This window comes from Euleptes europaea, chromosome 3, assembly GCF_029931775.1.
Source record: "Euleptes europaea isolate rEulEur1 chromosome 3, rEulEur1.hap1, whole genome shotgun sequence".
NCBI lineage: Eukaryota > Metazoa > Chordata > Lepidosauria > Squamata > Sphaerodactylidae > Euleptes > Euleptes europaea.
Genome location: NC_079314.1, coordinates 43,253,829 through 43,268,509, shown reverse-complemented (window position 1 = coordinate 43,268,509; position 14,681 = coordinate 43,253,829). Strand labels below are relative to the sequence as shown.

The window sequence follows — 14,681 nt, the reverse complement described above, 5'->3', positions numbered from 1 at the left end:
GTATTTAGAAAGTAATTTTCTCCTATACATGCAGAACCTAACTCTCTCTCTCAGCATGCAAGGATAACTAAAATAGCTGGCAACCACAGTGTTGGTAAATTTGTGTGGAGGAGGAGGAGGAGGAGGAGGAGGAAGGGTTGATTTTTATATGTCGACTTTCTCTCTACCACTTAAGAATCAAACTGGCTTACAATCACCTTCCTTCCCCTCCCCACAACAGACACCCTGTGAGGTAGGTGGGGCTGAGAGAGCTCTTAATAGAACTGTGACTAGCCCAAGGTCACCCAGCTGGCTTTGTGTACAGGAGAGGGGAAACCAACCCGGTTCACCAAATTAGCATCCGCTGCTCATGTGAAGAATCAAACCCGGTTCTCCAGATCATAGTCCAGCACTCCAAACCACCACTCTTAACCACTACACCATGTTGGCTCGCAAGAGATTTAGGACTGTTTAAAACAATTTGGCGCCAGTGGTAATCGAAAATGTGTTTCTTAAGGCAAAAAGGCATATCTTTCTCTTACTGGCACAGACACGAACACGCAGTTCCATCAACAGAACAGCAGAGAGGGGGTAATTTTCACCAAATCTCCACCCCTCTACAGACCCCCATTTTGCCTCCTATGCTGTTCCTTAGGATAGGAACCCCAGGAACAAAATTTCAGGGCCCCAAGAGGCTGCCAGAGGAGGATAGTGGGGAAATTTCACTCTGCACGGTTCATGGGCATGTGGATACATTCCATCAGGATGGTAACGCTGACTGGAATTCACCAGATTCAAATTCCATATTAGCAAGCTCTAACTGCTTCCCCTTAGTGAGCTTGCCCGTGATTGATTTACTACAACTTTTTATTATTTTCTGGATAGCGGCAACCCTTATAAACCATGTAATCTCGTAGTTCCCCCCAAGATCCCTGACTGCACTTCAAAGCCATTCATTTGGATCCTTATAGAAGACTTCATGAGAGCACTAAGGACACGCGAGGGCTTCAGTCAGGGAAAGCCGTTGAAGCGCCCATCATTGTTGCTTACACAAGCGACTCTTCTTCTGCTGTTTTATCACTCTGACGAAATTGTGCTCAGCCTTGACAACAAATTATGTTGTGGGGCTCTATCCATCACTTTTGACTGCAACTCTCCCAGCTCTTCGTCTTCATTATTTCTTCACTCCCAAAATGGTACTCAATAAATGTGGCAGTGCTAAAAGGAGACAATGTCTGCCCCATGGACCCTGATGTTCACTGGCTAACTCATAATGGCGCCATCCGATACAATGGGATGAAGACAGTCAAGCAAGCCTGTGAATGGCTCCCTAAACAGAGTTTAGGGATGCAAAATTGCCATTACAGAAAGCAAGTGTGACACCCTCTTCTCCACTCACACAGTGCCTACCACTCTCTACACTTCTCTCTCTCTCTCTCTCAGGTTCAGGGTTACCAGTAGGTCATGAGTCAAATTCACCACCCTCCTTGTCTCTTTTAAAATATAGAGAGAGACATGATCATTTCACACCTCAGGTCCTCTCTCTCTCACTCATAGAGACATCAGCAGACAGGATAGTCCAGCTCCCTTCAATAACAGGCCCTCACTCACACAGAGTTATTGGGTTTGGGGGCTCAAACATCGATCCATTCACATGCTGCCACCATTTATTCATATCCTCTAATATATTATAGGATTGGAATGGATCAATTTTTTATTTTATCTATGGTATTAAAATAACACAGAAGAAAGAAAGGTCGAAGTTACTACGTTTCGCTTCCACTGGACTTTTGAACTGTGTCCTATTCCTGTAACTGGGACCCTTTGGTTACAAACTGACTATTTTCAGCCCACTCTAAGCAGCTCTTCTCCGCACTTTCACTCAGTCAGACATCCTCCTTTTCCTTCTCAACTCCCCAGCTGACAACTCTCAATTGCTATTCTTAACTGCTGTTTTCCAACTGTCTCCCCCTAACATTGGTCAGTCTTAGGGAGAGGCAGAACCTAACCTGTCCATCACAGCAAGTGAGTTTGCAATGGAGGCCTTTCATCTTTCCAGACCTAGCATTCACTTTTAACTCCAAGATGGCAGCAGGGTTCCACTGAGCAGCAAACGCATAACATCAGAGCTATATGACAGGAACAGGAGGCGTCAGAGTCTCTGAAACTGACTGTGCTAAAAGAGAACCCTCTGCATTGCTGAGTGACCTTGCCTTGCTGCCCTGCTGCTCTTCTCAGACCAAGTGCAAAGAGAATCAGGAGGTGTGGTGTAAGCAGGTCCTTCCAAAAAGCAACAAACAAAACAACAGCAGCTCTGTAGGGGCTGGTGACCTAGCAGGTGGGGCTCCATGGCCTCTGGTGGTAGGAAAATTTGGAAGGCATGTGCTTGTTCTTATAAATCTGTTGAATTAAGAACAGAAGACTACACACAGCAGTAAGGACCAAAGACTAGAGAGAGTCAGAAAGCAACTGGGTTAGCTGTGAGTACCCTTGTGTTTTGTTGGTATACATCCTATAGCAAACACAAACAGTATGAATACCAGACATGTTCTTAAACTTCAACAGATGTGGCTTGGGGAAGCTGTGGCCCATTCAGGACTTACTGGAACATCTATATGTGTACTTAAGGATGTGGTTCATCTGTCATTCACACTTGTCATATGGGCAGCAGGAAATACCACTGTAACATTGGAGTATCCGATGCAAACCCAACCGTCAACCAGTAGAATGTCTGGTGTTGGATTTGCCTGGGGGAGCCTGGGGTTCAATTCCATGCTGAGCTATGGAGCTCACCAGGAGCCCAAAGGAGCCTGCCATTCTATCTCAGCCTCATCTGTCTCATGGGATGGATATATTCCCAGTAGATAGGACTATAACAGTGCAGCAAGTCCAAGAGAGGATGATTAGCATTGAAAGGGAAAACCCTTAAAGACATCATGGGGCAATGGTACTTTCTCAGACACCAACTGTGATACATCAGCATACAAAAGAGTTTGTTGAAAATTATCTTTTTCAGAATGAGCCACACATCCAAAGTGCAAAGAGTTTATGACCACAGATCACAAAAATGTCTTAGAACGTGCAATTTTCTAACACTTACATTTAGCAGCTGTTCAAAGGCATAGCTAAAGCCTTTCTTATAATCAGTGATTCCTTTTGCTGAGATTTTGTAGACTGCCTCTTTCAACTTCTTCTTGTTCCTCACATTAGCTTGCACAAGGTGGTTGAAGCAACTGACATTCTGAGCATTTTCGTTGAACTGCAGATGAGAATGAGAGAGACACAGTTATATTGTAGGGCTGTCATTTTTTTACTTGAGCAGCTGACCCCCAACCCATGATGAAATACAAACTGTGTCTCCATTGCAAAACTACTTTGCCATGATGGTTTAATGAAACATCCATGTCTAGAGGAAGTATGCCTATGATTGTGGTGGGGCACAGTAGCTAAGGAGGGCAGCTATTGCCTTTGGCCCTGAATGTGGGCTCCCCCCAGGGCCACCAGTTGACCACTATGGATAGCAGGATGCTGGTCAGATCCAACAGGGCTCTTTGTGCTCAGTTCAGACAATCATGCAAAACCATTGCTTAATATACTGAGTGTGATCATCTGAACACAGACCACTCCACTGTCTATGGTTCATTAAATGAGGATCTGACACCAAAGTTATAGTGCTAATTCTAAATAGAGTCACTCCGCTTCTAAGTCCTTCTAAGCAATTCACTGGGCTTAGAATGGTATAACTCTGCATAGGACTGCATCGCTAGTCTTAACTATGGTTTCACTGGATGTTTGCATGTGGACAGTCCTGGCTCAATACTGCCTGGTTCCTCAACACCACTCTCCTCAGCTGCTAAGAAAAAGGTAATGAGGCAAACTAGGATTTGAGCAATATTCTCTCAGCCGAATCCAAGTTTCATAATAAATCCACTGTTGTAAACGGTGGTTTTGTGGGATGCCTGAACCAATCCTTTATGTTCTTATGGAGGAGGGATCTGCCATTCAAGGGAAAAACAAGGATGGCTTGGTTTCCCGGAATGTGTCACTTGTATCCTGTCCAAAATCTGCTATTTGACTTCCAAGTGTCAGCTTGTATAGATTTTGTGGAAACATTGCACAAATTGACCGTTGCTCATAATACCTCTTCTTGTCACCAACCAAGATGCCCCATTTTAAAGTGAAGTATAATTAAATGCAAGCACCATCCAGTGGACTGGAACAGGTTGATTGACACTCCTGGTGAGTATGATACAACAAAGTCTCCTTTTCTAATAGATAAAATGAGCAGCTTAACATCTTCCCTGGCAGGCATGTCCCATGCTTGATAAATTGGTTGGTTCTGAAGGTCAGAGAATGACTGGCAACCATGGCTGTAGGGAGCAAACACCATTCAGGGCTACATTTAATTAACTGGAGCATCAATAAACTACAGAGTGAAGTATTTCCAGTGTAAAAGCCTTCTGGCCTGGCCATCAAATGGCCTCTCACGTCCTCTAGTGGTAATAATATTGCAACTAAAATAATGCTCTGCCCAAGCCACTCTAACAGTACGATATCTGTCATTGAGAAGAGGTTAGTGTCTGTTGGCGATGTCTTGAATTTGACATTGTTTTGTTGAAAAGTAGGATTTTGTCAGGTAAGTTTACTGACTTGACTACATTCAGGTAAAGTGGAATTTGGTAGAGAAAATCTTATATTTGTGTAGCATGGATATTCCGTAGGGGTGCTCCATTGTCATTGTCAAATATTTTATTTTTTAAAATAACAATTTTCTTATATGCTCTCATCACAGATTGGATGCCCAGAAGAGAATCTACTCAGTCGTATGTAGCCATGATCTCCTGAATAAAAGAAACTGAGTATTGGCCAGTAGCATGACCCTGATGGTGGATGACCGTTAAGTGGGGTATCTGTGGGGTAACAAAACATCATATCACTCGAAAGGATATGAAAGAATGATATAATTGGCCACTTTTTCATAAGTCAGCAAGGCACACTCTTCTAACCATTAAATTCACCACCCATTTGCAACTACTGGCAAAGATACTGATGGATATATATTTACTACCCTCTATTCCTGTCATTTCTGCAAGGGATTCAGGGGGCCATGTATGATGCCACTGCAGAAGGCTGACTGCTGGTCAGGGGCAACTATCAGGAGCATGTGATTACACCAATTGCACTGGCTGCCGATCCACTCCTGCGCCCAATCCAAGATGTTGGTTTTGCCTTTTAAAGCCCTACATAGCTTGGGACTGGGGTATCTGAAGAACTCTCTTCTACCATATGTTCTTGCCCGGGAATTAAGATGATCAAAGAAGCTCATCTAGTGGGCACATGAGAGATGGTCTTTTTGGTGGCAGCTCCACAACTATGGAACAACCTGGCACCCTCACGGACTCCGTTTGACTAATTTATGTTTAAATTATGGGCAGCCTTAACTGAAATTTTAAGCGGTCATCTTTTATGCATTTTATAACTGTTGTTTTATTTATATTGTAAATAAATATATCGAGTGCTGCAAGGTAGAAAAGCAGCTAATATACATTTTAAATAAATAAAACATTTCATTTTATCCTCTCAAAAATCCTGTGATGAAGTGAAGGCAGACAAAAAAGCAACTTTTCCTAAACTAGCTACTGATCTGCCCGGCTAAGTGAGGCTCCAGATCTATGTTGGGAACACTCCCCATTGCAGCTCTTTATCACTGGATAAGTCAGACTTCCTCTATGGATCCACACAAGCATTGCCATGAATGTTACTATGGATGACACGTGTGTGTGTGTCTCTGTCTGTATAGATATGTATTCAACAACCTTAGCAGTCTAATAAAACTCACAGTACACTCAGGCTAGAAGCTATGTAGTTTCACAGGGGTACAAGTAATTTTTTTTAAATTATCCCTCTCTCCAAAAGATCGAAAGAGGAGATGGAGACCCAGCCATTAGACTCTGAATGCAAGACATTATTTTTAAAAACACGTTGACACTGATTTTCTTCATCTTCATATCGACATCCAAAGTATCCCTCTTCAACCGCAAAACGTTTCAAATATGACAAACTGGAAGAAAGAACACAATAAGACTGTCGCTGTACTAAGTTCTATTAGGAAAAGCACCTTTAAGTTTACTTCAACGGTGTTTTTCACTCTTCGTCACCATGAGGACCCTAACTGGATGGAAAGGCAGGGTAGTGATGCCTTAAACATTAAATAAACAATTAATCCAAATAATAAAATGTTGCAAGTCCATTAGCCCAATTGCAAAGGAGCGCTGCTTTTCAAGCTTCACACACTAGATGGCAGTCAAGTAAAATAAGTTTCTTTCATCACAACCAAGCAACCAGCACTCTGTTGCTGGGAAACTCTTGCTTTCTCTCTACCTCAGGCTCCATGGCTTGACCTTCATTCCAAAAGATCAGGTTCCACACAGGAATAATAATAATAATAATAACAACAACAACAAAAAGTACACCTAAGTGTTATGGTTTCTCCAGGTGGGGCCTGGAAATCTCCTATAATTTCAATTGCTCTACAGACTATAAAGACCAGCTCCCCTGGAGAGAATGGCTGCTTTGGAGGGTGGACTCCATGGCACTGTAACCCTATACTGAGGTCACTTTCCTCGCCCAACTCCATCCACCCCAGGTCCCACCCTCAAATCGCCAGGAATTTCTCAACCTGGGGTTGGCAACCCCACTACATTTGTTATATACAATTTGTTGGTTCCTTGATTTGTTACCCATCATGTCTCTTGGCTGCAAATATATCTCCCTCCCAGAATATTAAGGCACCTGGCATACCCACAGGAGGCCTGCTTCATCAGGGGATAGGACACTTACTCTTAACGCATTCCAAAAAAATTTAGACCGCTTTCCCTGTCAGCTGAAAGCAGACTTCAATAAAAAGAAACCATAATGCCAGTTTTAAAAAAAAAATCAGAACTGCCACCAGACAGCCAAGTCTGCAGCAACAAAGGAAACTTATTCCTAAGCAATGCTTCTCTGCAGGCTTTCTGGCACAGGAGTAAAGATCAGAATTGGTTCTCTGGCCAAGCCAAGCCACCCAAGTGAGCATTTGGGGTGGTGCAGAGGAGGGTCAGCTTGCTCTTTCCATGTTAACTCAAAAGCAGGCATACTTTTCCTCCCGCAAATATAACTTGGTTCCATAAAAGTTTCCCTGTTCATTATTTTATGTACTCCGCAATCTCTCTAAACAAATAGCAAAAGAAAAGAAAAAAGACCAAAGACAAGGTCCCTGTATAATTATTCCAAACCTGTACATCAGTGCTTCAAACTGGTTCCAAAGCTGTTCTGTCTTCGAACTGCCCTATGTTAGTGCATCACTTTTCACCACGAGATAAATCTTTACCAAGAACAGAATGCTTGATGAATGCAATATTTCAGTGGAAATGGGAGCTGATAGGTTCAGCTGACATCTGCACTAATATTGTGCAACAGCAGAACAGTGTAGCATAAAACTGCACACCTCTATGAGATTTTTCTGGAAGAAATAAATTGACCTGGATGGAAGAAAATGATGTTGTGTGCCTGCCCCAACTAGCATCCCCTAGTTATGCTGTCTTCCACTGACCCCGAACAGCAGGCTGAGGGAGAGGTGTGGCTATTATTCTCCACGAGTCCTTCACGTTCCACAGACTTCCAGTGCAAACTATGGCACTGACTATATGCTCCTTAAATTAGGGCCTAAGACAAATTAGGCATTCTCTTGTCTAGTGGCCACCTGGTTTCCCAGTGGGCAGCTTTTGTGAGATAGTACACGTCCTGTCAGATGTAGTATTGGAGACTCCTAGACTGATCATTCTGGGGAACTTCAATATCCATGGTGAGGATACCTCGCCAGGACCAGCCCAGGATTTTGTAGTCTCTTTGACTGCCTTAGGTCTCTACAATATTGTGATGGCCCCAACACATGGCAGAGGTCACACATTGGATGTAATTTTTTGCACGGAGCAATTGAGGGAAGGTCTGGTTTCAGGGTTAGAGATTCGGCCTGAAGCATGGTCTGACCCCTACCTACGTAAAGCCAAGGTGAATGTGGATCCAACACCAGACAAGAGAGGGCCCCCAGTTAAAATGGTCTGCTATGGAGGCTTGTTAATTCTGCTAGATTCCAAAAGGCTCTGGGGGATTTTCGGCTCCCAAGCACACGCTCAGCTGAGGCTGCAGTGGGAGTGTGGAATGTGAAGGTCCTTGAAGCTACTGACAAGGTTGCCCCTCTATGTCCACTCCCATCCCTTGGGCATAAACTTCCCTCCCCCCGGTTTACCACGGAACTGGGTGACCTGAAGAGGGCTGGGATCCACCCAGAATGATGCTGGTGGCGAACTTGTACCAAATCTGATAGACGACGCTATATAGCCCGCTGGAAGACTTATGAAGTGGGGTAGATGGCGGCAAAGAAATGTTATTACTCCGCTATGGTAGCATCATCTAGTTCACAACCATCCTGATTGTTCAAGGTAGCTCAGCAACTGCAAACACCAAAATCTGAGGCTATATTGTCTCAGGAAGTGACAATTAGCTGTGATACGTTTGCCAAGTTTTTTGCTGATAAAACAGCGAGAATATGCCTTGATCTGGATGTTAGCTGTGAACATGGCTATACCAGAAGAAAGGTCTAATTCACTGCCTGGTGTATTTATGGATCATTTTTACTCAGTTTCCATGATGGATGTCGACAAGATCCTGGGATCAGTGAAGGCCAGTACTTGTACTCTGGATCTTTGCCCATCCTGGCTGCTAAAATCATGTAAGGACTATTTCAGCAAACTCTATTATAAATTAGTCACTAACTCAGGGCACTTTCCCTAGAAACTCAAAAGGATGTTAGCCATCCGTTACTTAAAAAACCATCCTATGGGCAAATAATATGCCAATCATCTCTCAGTCTCTAAAGTGAGAGAGAGCAATAGTGGACCAACTCCAGGCCCTCTTGGATAACTCCAATCTCCTCTAGACCTTTTCAGTCTGGCTTCAGAGACAGAACAGAGACAGCTCTGCTAGCTTAGCAGATGACCTCTGTCTGAGTGTAGAAAAAGGTCATGCCTCATTGTTACTGTTATTGAACTTATCTGCAGCCTTTGATACAGTTGATCTTACCATCTTGTTGAGGTGCTTGGAGGCAGAAGTAGGTATCAGGGAATGTGCACTGAACTAGTTCAAATCATTCCTCACTGATTGGACTCAAAGGGTTGCTGTTGGAAACTAGTAGTCACCAGTGTGAGACAACACCTGTGGAGTTCCACAAGGTGTAGTTCTATCCCCCATGCTTTTCAATCTCCATGTAAAGCCCTTACAAGAAATCATTCGTAGCTTTGGGGTTGATTGTCACCAATATGCAGATGATACCCAGCTCTGTATATCCTTATCCAAATCTCCAGGTGATGCAGTAGAGGTCCTAAATTGCTGCCTGGCTGCTATGGTAAATTGGCTAAGAGTGAACAAATTGAAACTAAACCCTGAAAAGACAGAGGTAATACTGGTCGGGAAGGTGGAGATCTTGAAGGACATTGTACTCCCCACTTTTGATGGAGTTCAGCTGACCCTTGCTGACTCGGTTAAGAGTCTTGGGGTTATACTGGACCCAACATTATTGCTGGAGAAGCAAGTTAATGCATCTGCCAAAAAAGGCTTTCTCCCAACCCAGCCTGGCCCAAAAGATGGCCCCTTATGGCCTTACAGCCTTTAGGCCTCTGATGCAGCTGATCTGGCCACCTGGATCCACGCCATAGTACCGTGTTGGCGAACCTATGGCACGCGTGCCACTTCCGGCACGCGTTGCCCTCTCTGCCGGCACGCGTGGTTCCTCCCAGCTGCTGGCCTTTCCGGCTCCGCCCCGCCCCGGATGGGGGAGGCTGTAGGCAGGCGGCTGCCCAGCTGGGCCGCGGGGGCTTTGAACCGCTCGGTTCAAAGCCCCCCCTTTCCTGGACTCCTTGCCGAATTTTTCCACCCCAGCCTCAGTCCCGATCCCCCCCTGCCCAGAGCCGAGGGGGGGCGGAGAACCCCCCCTCCCTGCTGCCTCCCGCGCCTCTCCCGGGCCTGGCCGTGGGGGGAGAAATCCCTGCAGGGGGTGCGCGCATCAGAGCCTCCCGCTGCTCCTTCCCCGGCCGTTGAGCCGGGCCTCCTCGCCTCTCGCTGCCCGGAAGAGGGGAGCCCGTCGCCGCTTCCTCTCGCTGACGCTGTCGCGCCTCCTTCGGCGTCTGGTGCCCCTCCGCCCCCCCGGAGGGTGTTCCGCCCAGCCGCCCTTCTCACTCCCAGCAGCCGGCTGGCCGGCTGTCCCCCGCGGCCCTCTGGAGGGGCCCACGTGGAGGAGTAGGGTGCTCGCGTGCACACACACACATGTGTCAGGGGGGCTGGACTCCCCGCCTGCCAGAAGGCCCCCCCACCCCTCTTCAGTTGGGCCGGTTCAGGGGCGTCTGCCCTTTTTGCCTTTGGGGAACCTGCGGGGGAAAGGTAGGTGGTGGGGGTCGGCTCCTGTCTGGGGATGGTGTCGTCGGCGCTTCGCCCCCCTCCCCCCCCGGCCAGGCGCCCAACTGTGGAGGTTTGTCGGCGGGCGGAGGAAAGGACGGGTGGGAGGGGCTTTTATCCTGCCGTCCTGACCCCATTTCCTCCCCCCGCGGGTGGTGGCTAGCCCCCGCCGGTGTCTGGGAAGTCCCGAGGTGGCCCGGGGAGGCCTGGGCTCAGGACAGGGGTTATTGGCCATTTGTGAATGGGAGGTTTTGCCTTGGACTTGCCACTGAGATGCACATTTACCCCATCCAGAGTCTCAAAACTGCATGGGGGGTGTCTATTTGTGAAAGAGAGGTTTTGCCTTGGACTTGCCACTGAGATGCACATTTACCCCATCCAGAGTCTCAAAACTGCATGGGGGGTGTCTATTTGTGAAAGAGAGGTTTTGCCTTGGACTTGCCACTGAGATGCACATTTACCCCATCCAGAGCCTCAAAACTGAATGGGGGGGGGGGTGTCTATTTGTGAAAGAGAGGTTTTGCCTTGGACTTGCCACTGAGATGCACATTTACCCCATCCAGAGTCTCAAAACTGCATGGGGGGTGTCTATTTGTGAAAGAGAGGTTTTGCCTTGGACTTGCCACTGAGATGCACATTTACCCCATCCAGAGTCTCAAAACTGCATGGGGGGGGTGTCTATTTGTGAAAGAGAGGTTTTGCCTTGGACTTGCCACTCAGATGCACAACTCAACAATAAGCCCCCCTGCAGAGTTTTGAGAATGCAGATGGGGAAAATGGTGTTTGTCAGTCATTGCCATGATTTAATTTTATGGATGACAAAGGATAGTACAGTTAGTTCTGAAAATGAAATCCTTAAAGTGTGGAATTCTCTGCCAAATAATTTTAAATCAATTAAAGCACTTGGGATTGCTTTCCTTACTTTGTTTGAATCATTTTATGCTTGTGAGCATAAGATGTTAACGTATGAGTTTTTTTTTCTAAACTAAAACCTCAGTATTCAGGTTAAATTGCCGTGCTGGCACTTTACAATGAATAAGTGGGTTTTGGGTTGCAGTTTGGGCACTGGTCTCTAAAAGGTTCGCCATCACTGCCATAGTATTATCGAGACTAGACTACTGTAGTGCACTGTACATTGGTCTCTCCTCAAAATTAACTCAGAAATTCCAGTAGGTGCAGAATGCCACGGCTCAGCTATTATCGGGAGCTAAACAGAGCATGGTTATTACTTCCATTCTGCAGTCACTTCACTGTCTGCCATCAATTTAAGGTATTGGCTACCACATACAAAGACCTTCATTGCCTTGGAGTCTTATATCTCCACCATTACAGCTTTGCTCATCTGAGCAGGGTCTTCTGCAGGGGCCAACCTGTAAATGGGCAAAATCAACAACTGCCCACAGACATCCCTTCTCCACTGTGGCCCCCACCTTATGAAATGGCTTGCCTGAGGAGGTCAGAAAGGCTCCCACTCTCATGGCTTTCCACAAACTCTGCAAAACTGCATTATTCAAGAGGGCTTTTCTATGCAGGCAATAGAGTTGCACCATACCACATGGTTACACAAGTACACAAAGTTACTTGGATAAATTATTAGGGACTGTGGTTTATATGACTGGGTACAGTTTGCTGATACTAGGATCTTACTATGTAATACTTGTACCATTTAATGTGTCATGTTAACACTTATGCTTTGCTTCAGTTCTGTTTTTAGACTTCTGATTGGTTCTACAACCCTAATCCTATTGCATCGTTTATTGAATGTACCCACCCTGTCAATTTTTATTGATTAATTCTCTGCAATCCGCGTTGAGTCCAAGTGGAAAACAGACTGTAAATAATGTAAATATTAAAATGATAATAATCACAATTTACTGATGACTATTGCATAAACATGACTTAAGCAGACCTTTAAAATGAGGCTTGTCCAAGATGTGCATCCTGGTCTTTAATTTGTTGCCCATAGATGTTTCTGCAGTCCTGGCATAACATTCGTATAAGAGTCAGGTTTGGGATACAATGTTGAGGTACAAGCAAAACTCCCTTCTCTAAGCGTTTCACTGGTGCAGAAAATCCAGGGTGTTAGAAGGCCTAGTACAGCTGTACGCAGAAAGTTAATTGAGCTTGGATGTGTAATTCCTCCCTGTGCACAGCCCTGATTTAGGGGGAAATCCCCTCTCTTTAAACTAATTCAAAAGGAGCATATTGCTATAGCTAACAATCACTCTGGGGATACCGAAATTTGAAAATATATGGCCAGTATGCAGCCAGACTAATCAGATTTTGCTGCGGCTGATTTTTCAATCTTCCAGGGGTCGTTGCTCCCTTGCTCTGACCGCCAAGGCTAAAGCAGCTTGGTGACCCAGATGTATCTATCCATATTAAATGAGCAGCAATGAAATAGATCTAATTCCAAGAGGCTTTGCCTTGTAACTAAATCCAGCTTTGCTGGTTCCCTTTGTGGGCACCCGTCTGCGTGTTCTGTAATAGGATCTTAGGGTTAATTCTGAAAAAGCAGAATATTGCCAGTCTTTTTAAACCCCAATATATATTTTAGCAGCCAAACAGTGCTAATATTTTTCAAAGGGCCCTCAGTGAACTGAGTTGGAAACTGTGCTAATTACAATTCGGATCCTAGCATACTGTTTTACACCATTCCAAATCATTGCAAGATCGCGAATAATTTCTGTGCTGTGTTAACGGCTTGTGTTTTATACTGTGATTTTTTTCATTGTAAGCCACCACTAGTAGGACTGGGAGAGGTGGCATACAAATATTCTAAATAAATAAGTAAATGGTATATACTTTATATTCAGCAGTACACTAAAGGTTGCATAGTGTACTGACCAACAGTGTGAACCAGAAAGTCTGCAGTTCAAATCCTGCCTCTGTCATGAAGTTACTAGCAGTGCCATCCTAAGCAGAGTTACTCTCTTTCCAGTTCACTGGAGTCAAAGGATTCAGAAGGTCATAACTCAGACTGGTTTGGATTACACTATAATTGATCTGGCAAGTCAAAGTCATCTCAGCCCGAGCACCTCCATCAGCAATATGGAGAGCAATATTCACAGAGGGCTTGCCGCTCAGTGGTAGATTGTTTGCTTTGCCTGCAGGTTACAAGTTCAGTCCTGGCTATCTCCAGTTAAAGGATCTCAGAGGAATTATGAAGTACCTCTTCCTTTTCTTTTGTCTCAGAACTACTTTTAATCAGAGTAGTCAATACTGAGTGGACCAATGGTCTCACTTGGTATTAATAATATTCACCTCCCTGACTAAAACAGCCTCTTTCATGAAGATGATGCTAGTTAGGTGGCTTCCTTAAACTGGAAGCAGCAAAATCCAACAGCAATCTAGTGGGAATCTTCTCGACCAACAACACTTGTACCAGCTTCAGCTTTTGTGAGTCAGACATCACTTCATTAACTAATTTCTGTCTAAGCCTGCATTAACTGTAGGAAGTGGCCCAAGCCCACTCTGAATAGATGGAGAAAGAATGCTCTTCCCAACTTCTAGGAGAAAGCAAAGGATTTAACGCTCATGGGCGCTAATTCCAGAAACTCAAGACTCACGGGTCATAGGAAAAGTGTACCCATATGTTGCAATATAAAAACACCAGCACCAACACTTGAACCTCTCTCTCCACATTTTAATTCTACTCTTGCTTCACTAAGCTCACGGAGGCACACATAGCACACACACCCAAATCATCACAACAACCCTGTGAGGTAGATTAGGCTGAAAGAGAGAGAGTGTGCAGCTGACTTAAGGTCACCCTATGGGGACCCAACTTAACATTCATAGTGGCTCCAAGTAATGTACTTCCCATTTCCTTAAGGAACACAAGTCTCTACTACTTCTCTGCACAATGATAAAATTTTACTTCTGGATCCAAACTGGTAAACATGGGATTGTATTTTATAAAGTCTGAGATCTTGCACAGGCCAGGAGCAGAAGGCCTTTATAATTTGCCTATAGTGCTTTCCTACAGGGCAGACTTCTCTCCCACTACAGGTTTAAAATGGAAATAAATTTCTGTGGAAACCACAGCTTACCCACAATCATAAACAAATTATACTCTCTCTGTCAACATGAAAAATGGAGTCCCTAAATCATAGCATGCTGGGATGGAATTGCAACCCCTATCATCTACCACTTAGAGCTATCAAAGCATATAACCGGATTAGTGGGCAAACAGCTGTATTGTGCATACATTT

The 14,681-nt window shown here is 45.0% G+C and overlaps 1 protein-coding gene across 1 annotated transcript in view; it reads right to left on the bottom strand.

Moving 5' to 3' along the window:
• The window catches only part of CACNA2D1 (calcium voltage-gated channel auxiliary subunit alpha2delta 1), a 437,349-nt gene that overhangs the window by 92,113 nt on the left and 330,555 nt on the right, over positions 1 to 14,681 (bottom strand). Inside the window, exon 11 of the mRNA XM_056846470.1 lies at positions 3,080 to 3,238. Within this exon, the coding sequence (XP_056702448.1) occupies positions 3,080 to 3,238 (159 nt within the window). The remainder of the gene's footprint in view (positions 1 to 3,079; positions 3,239 to 14,681) is intronic.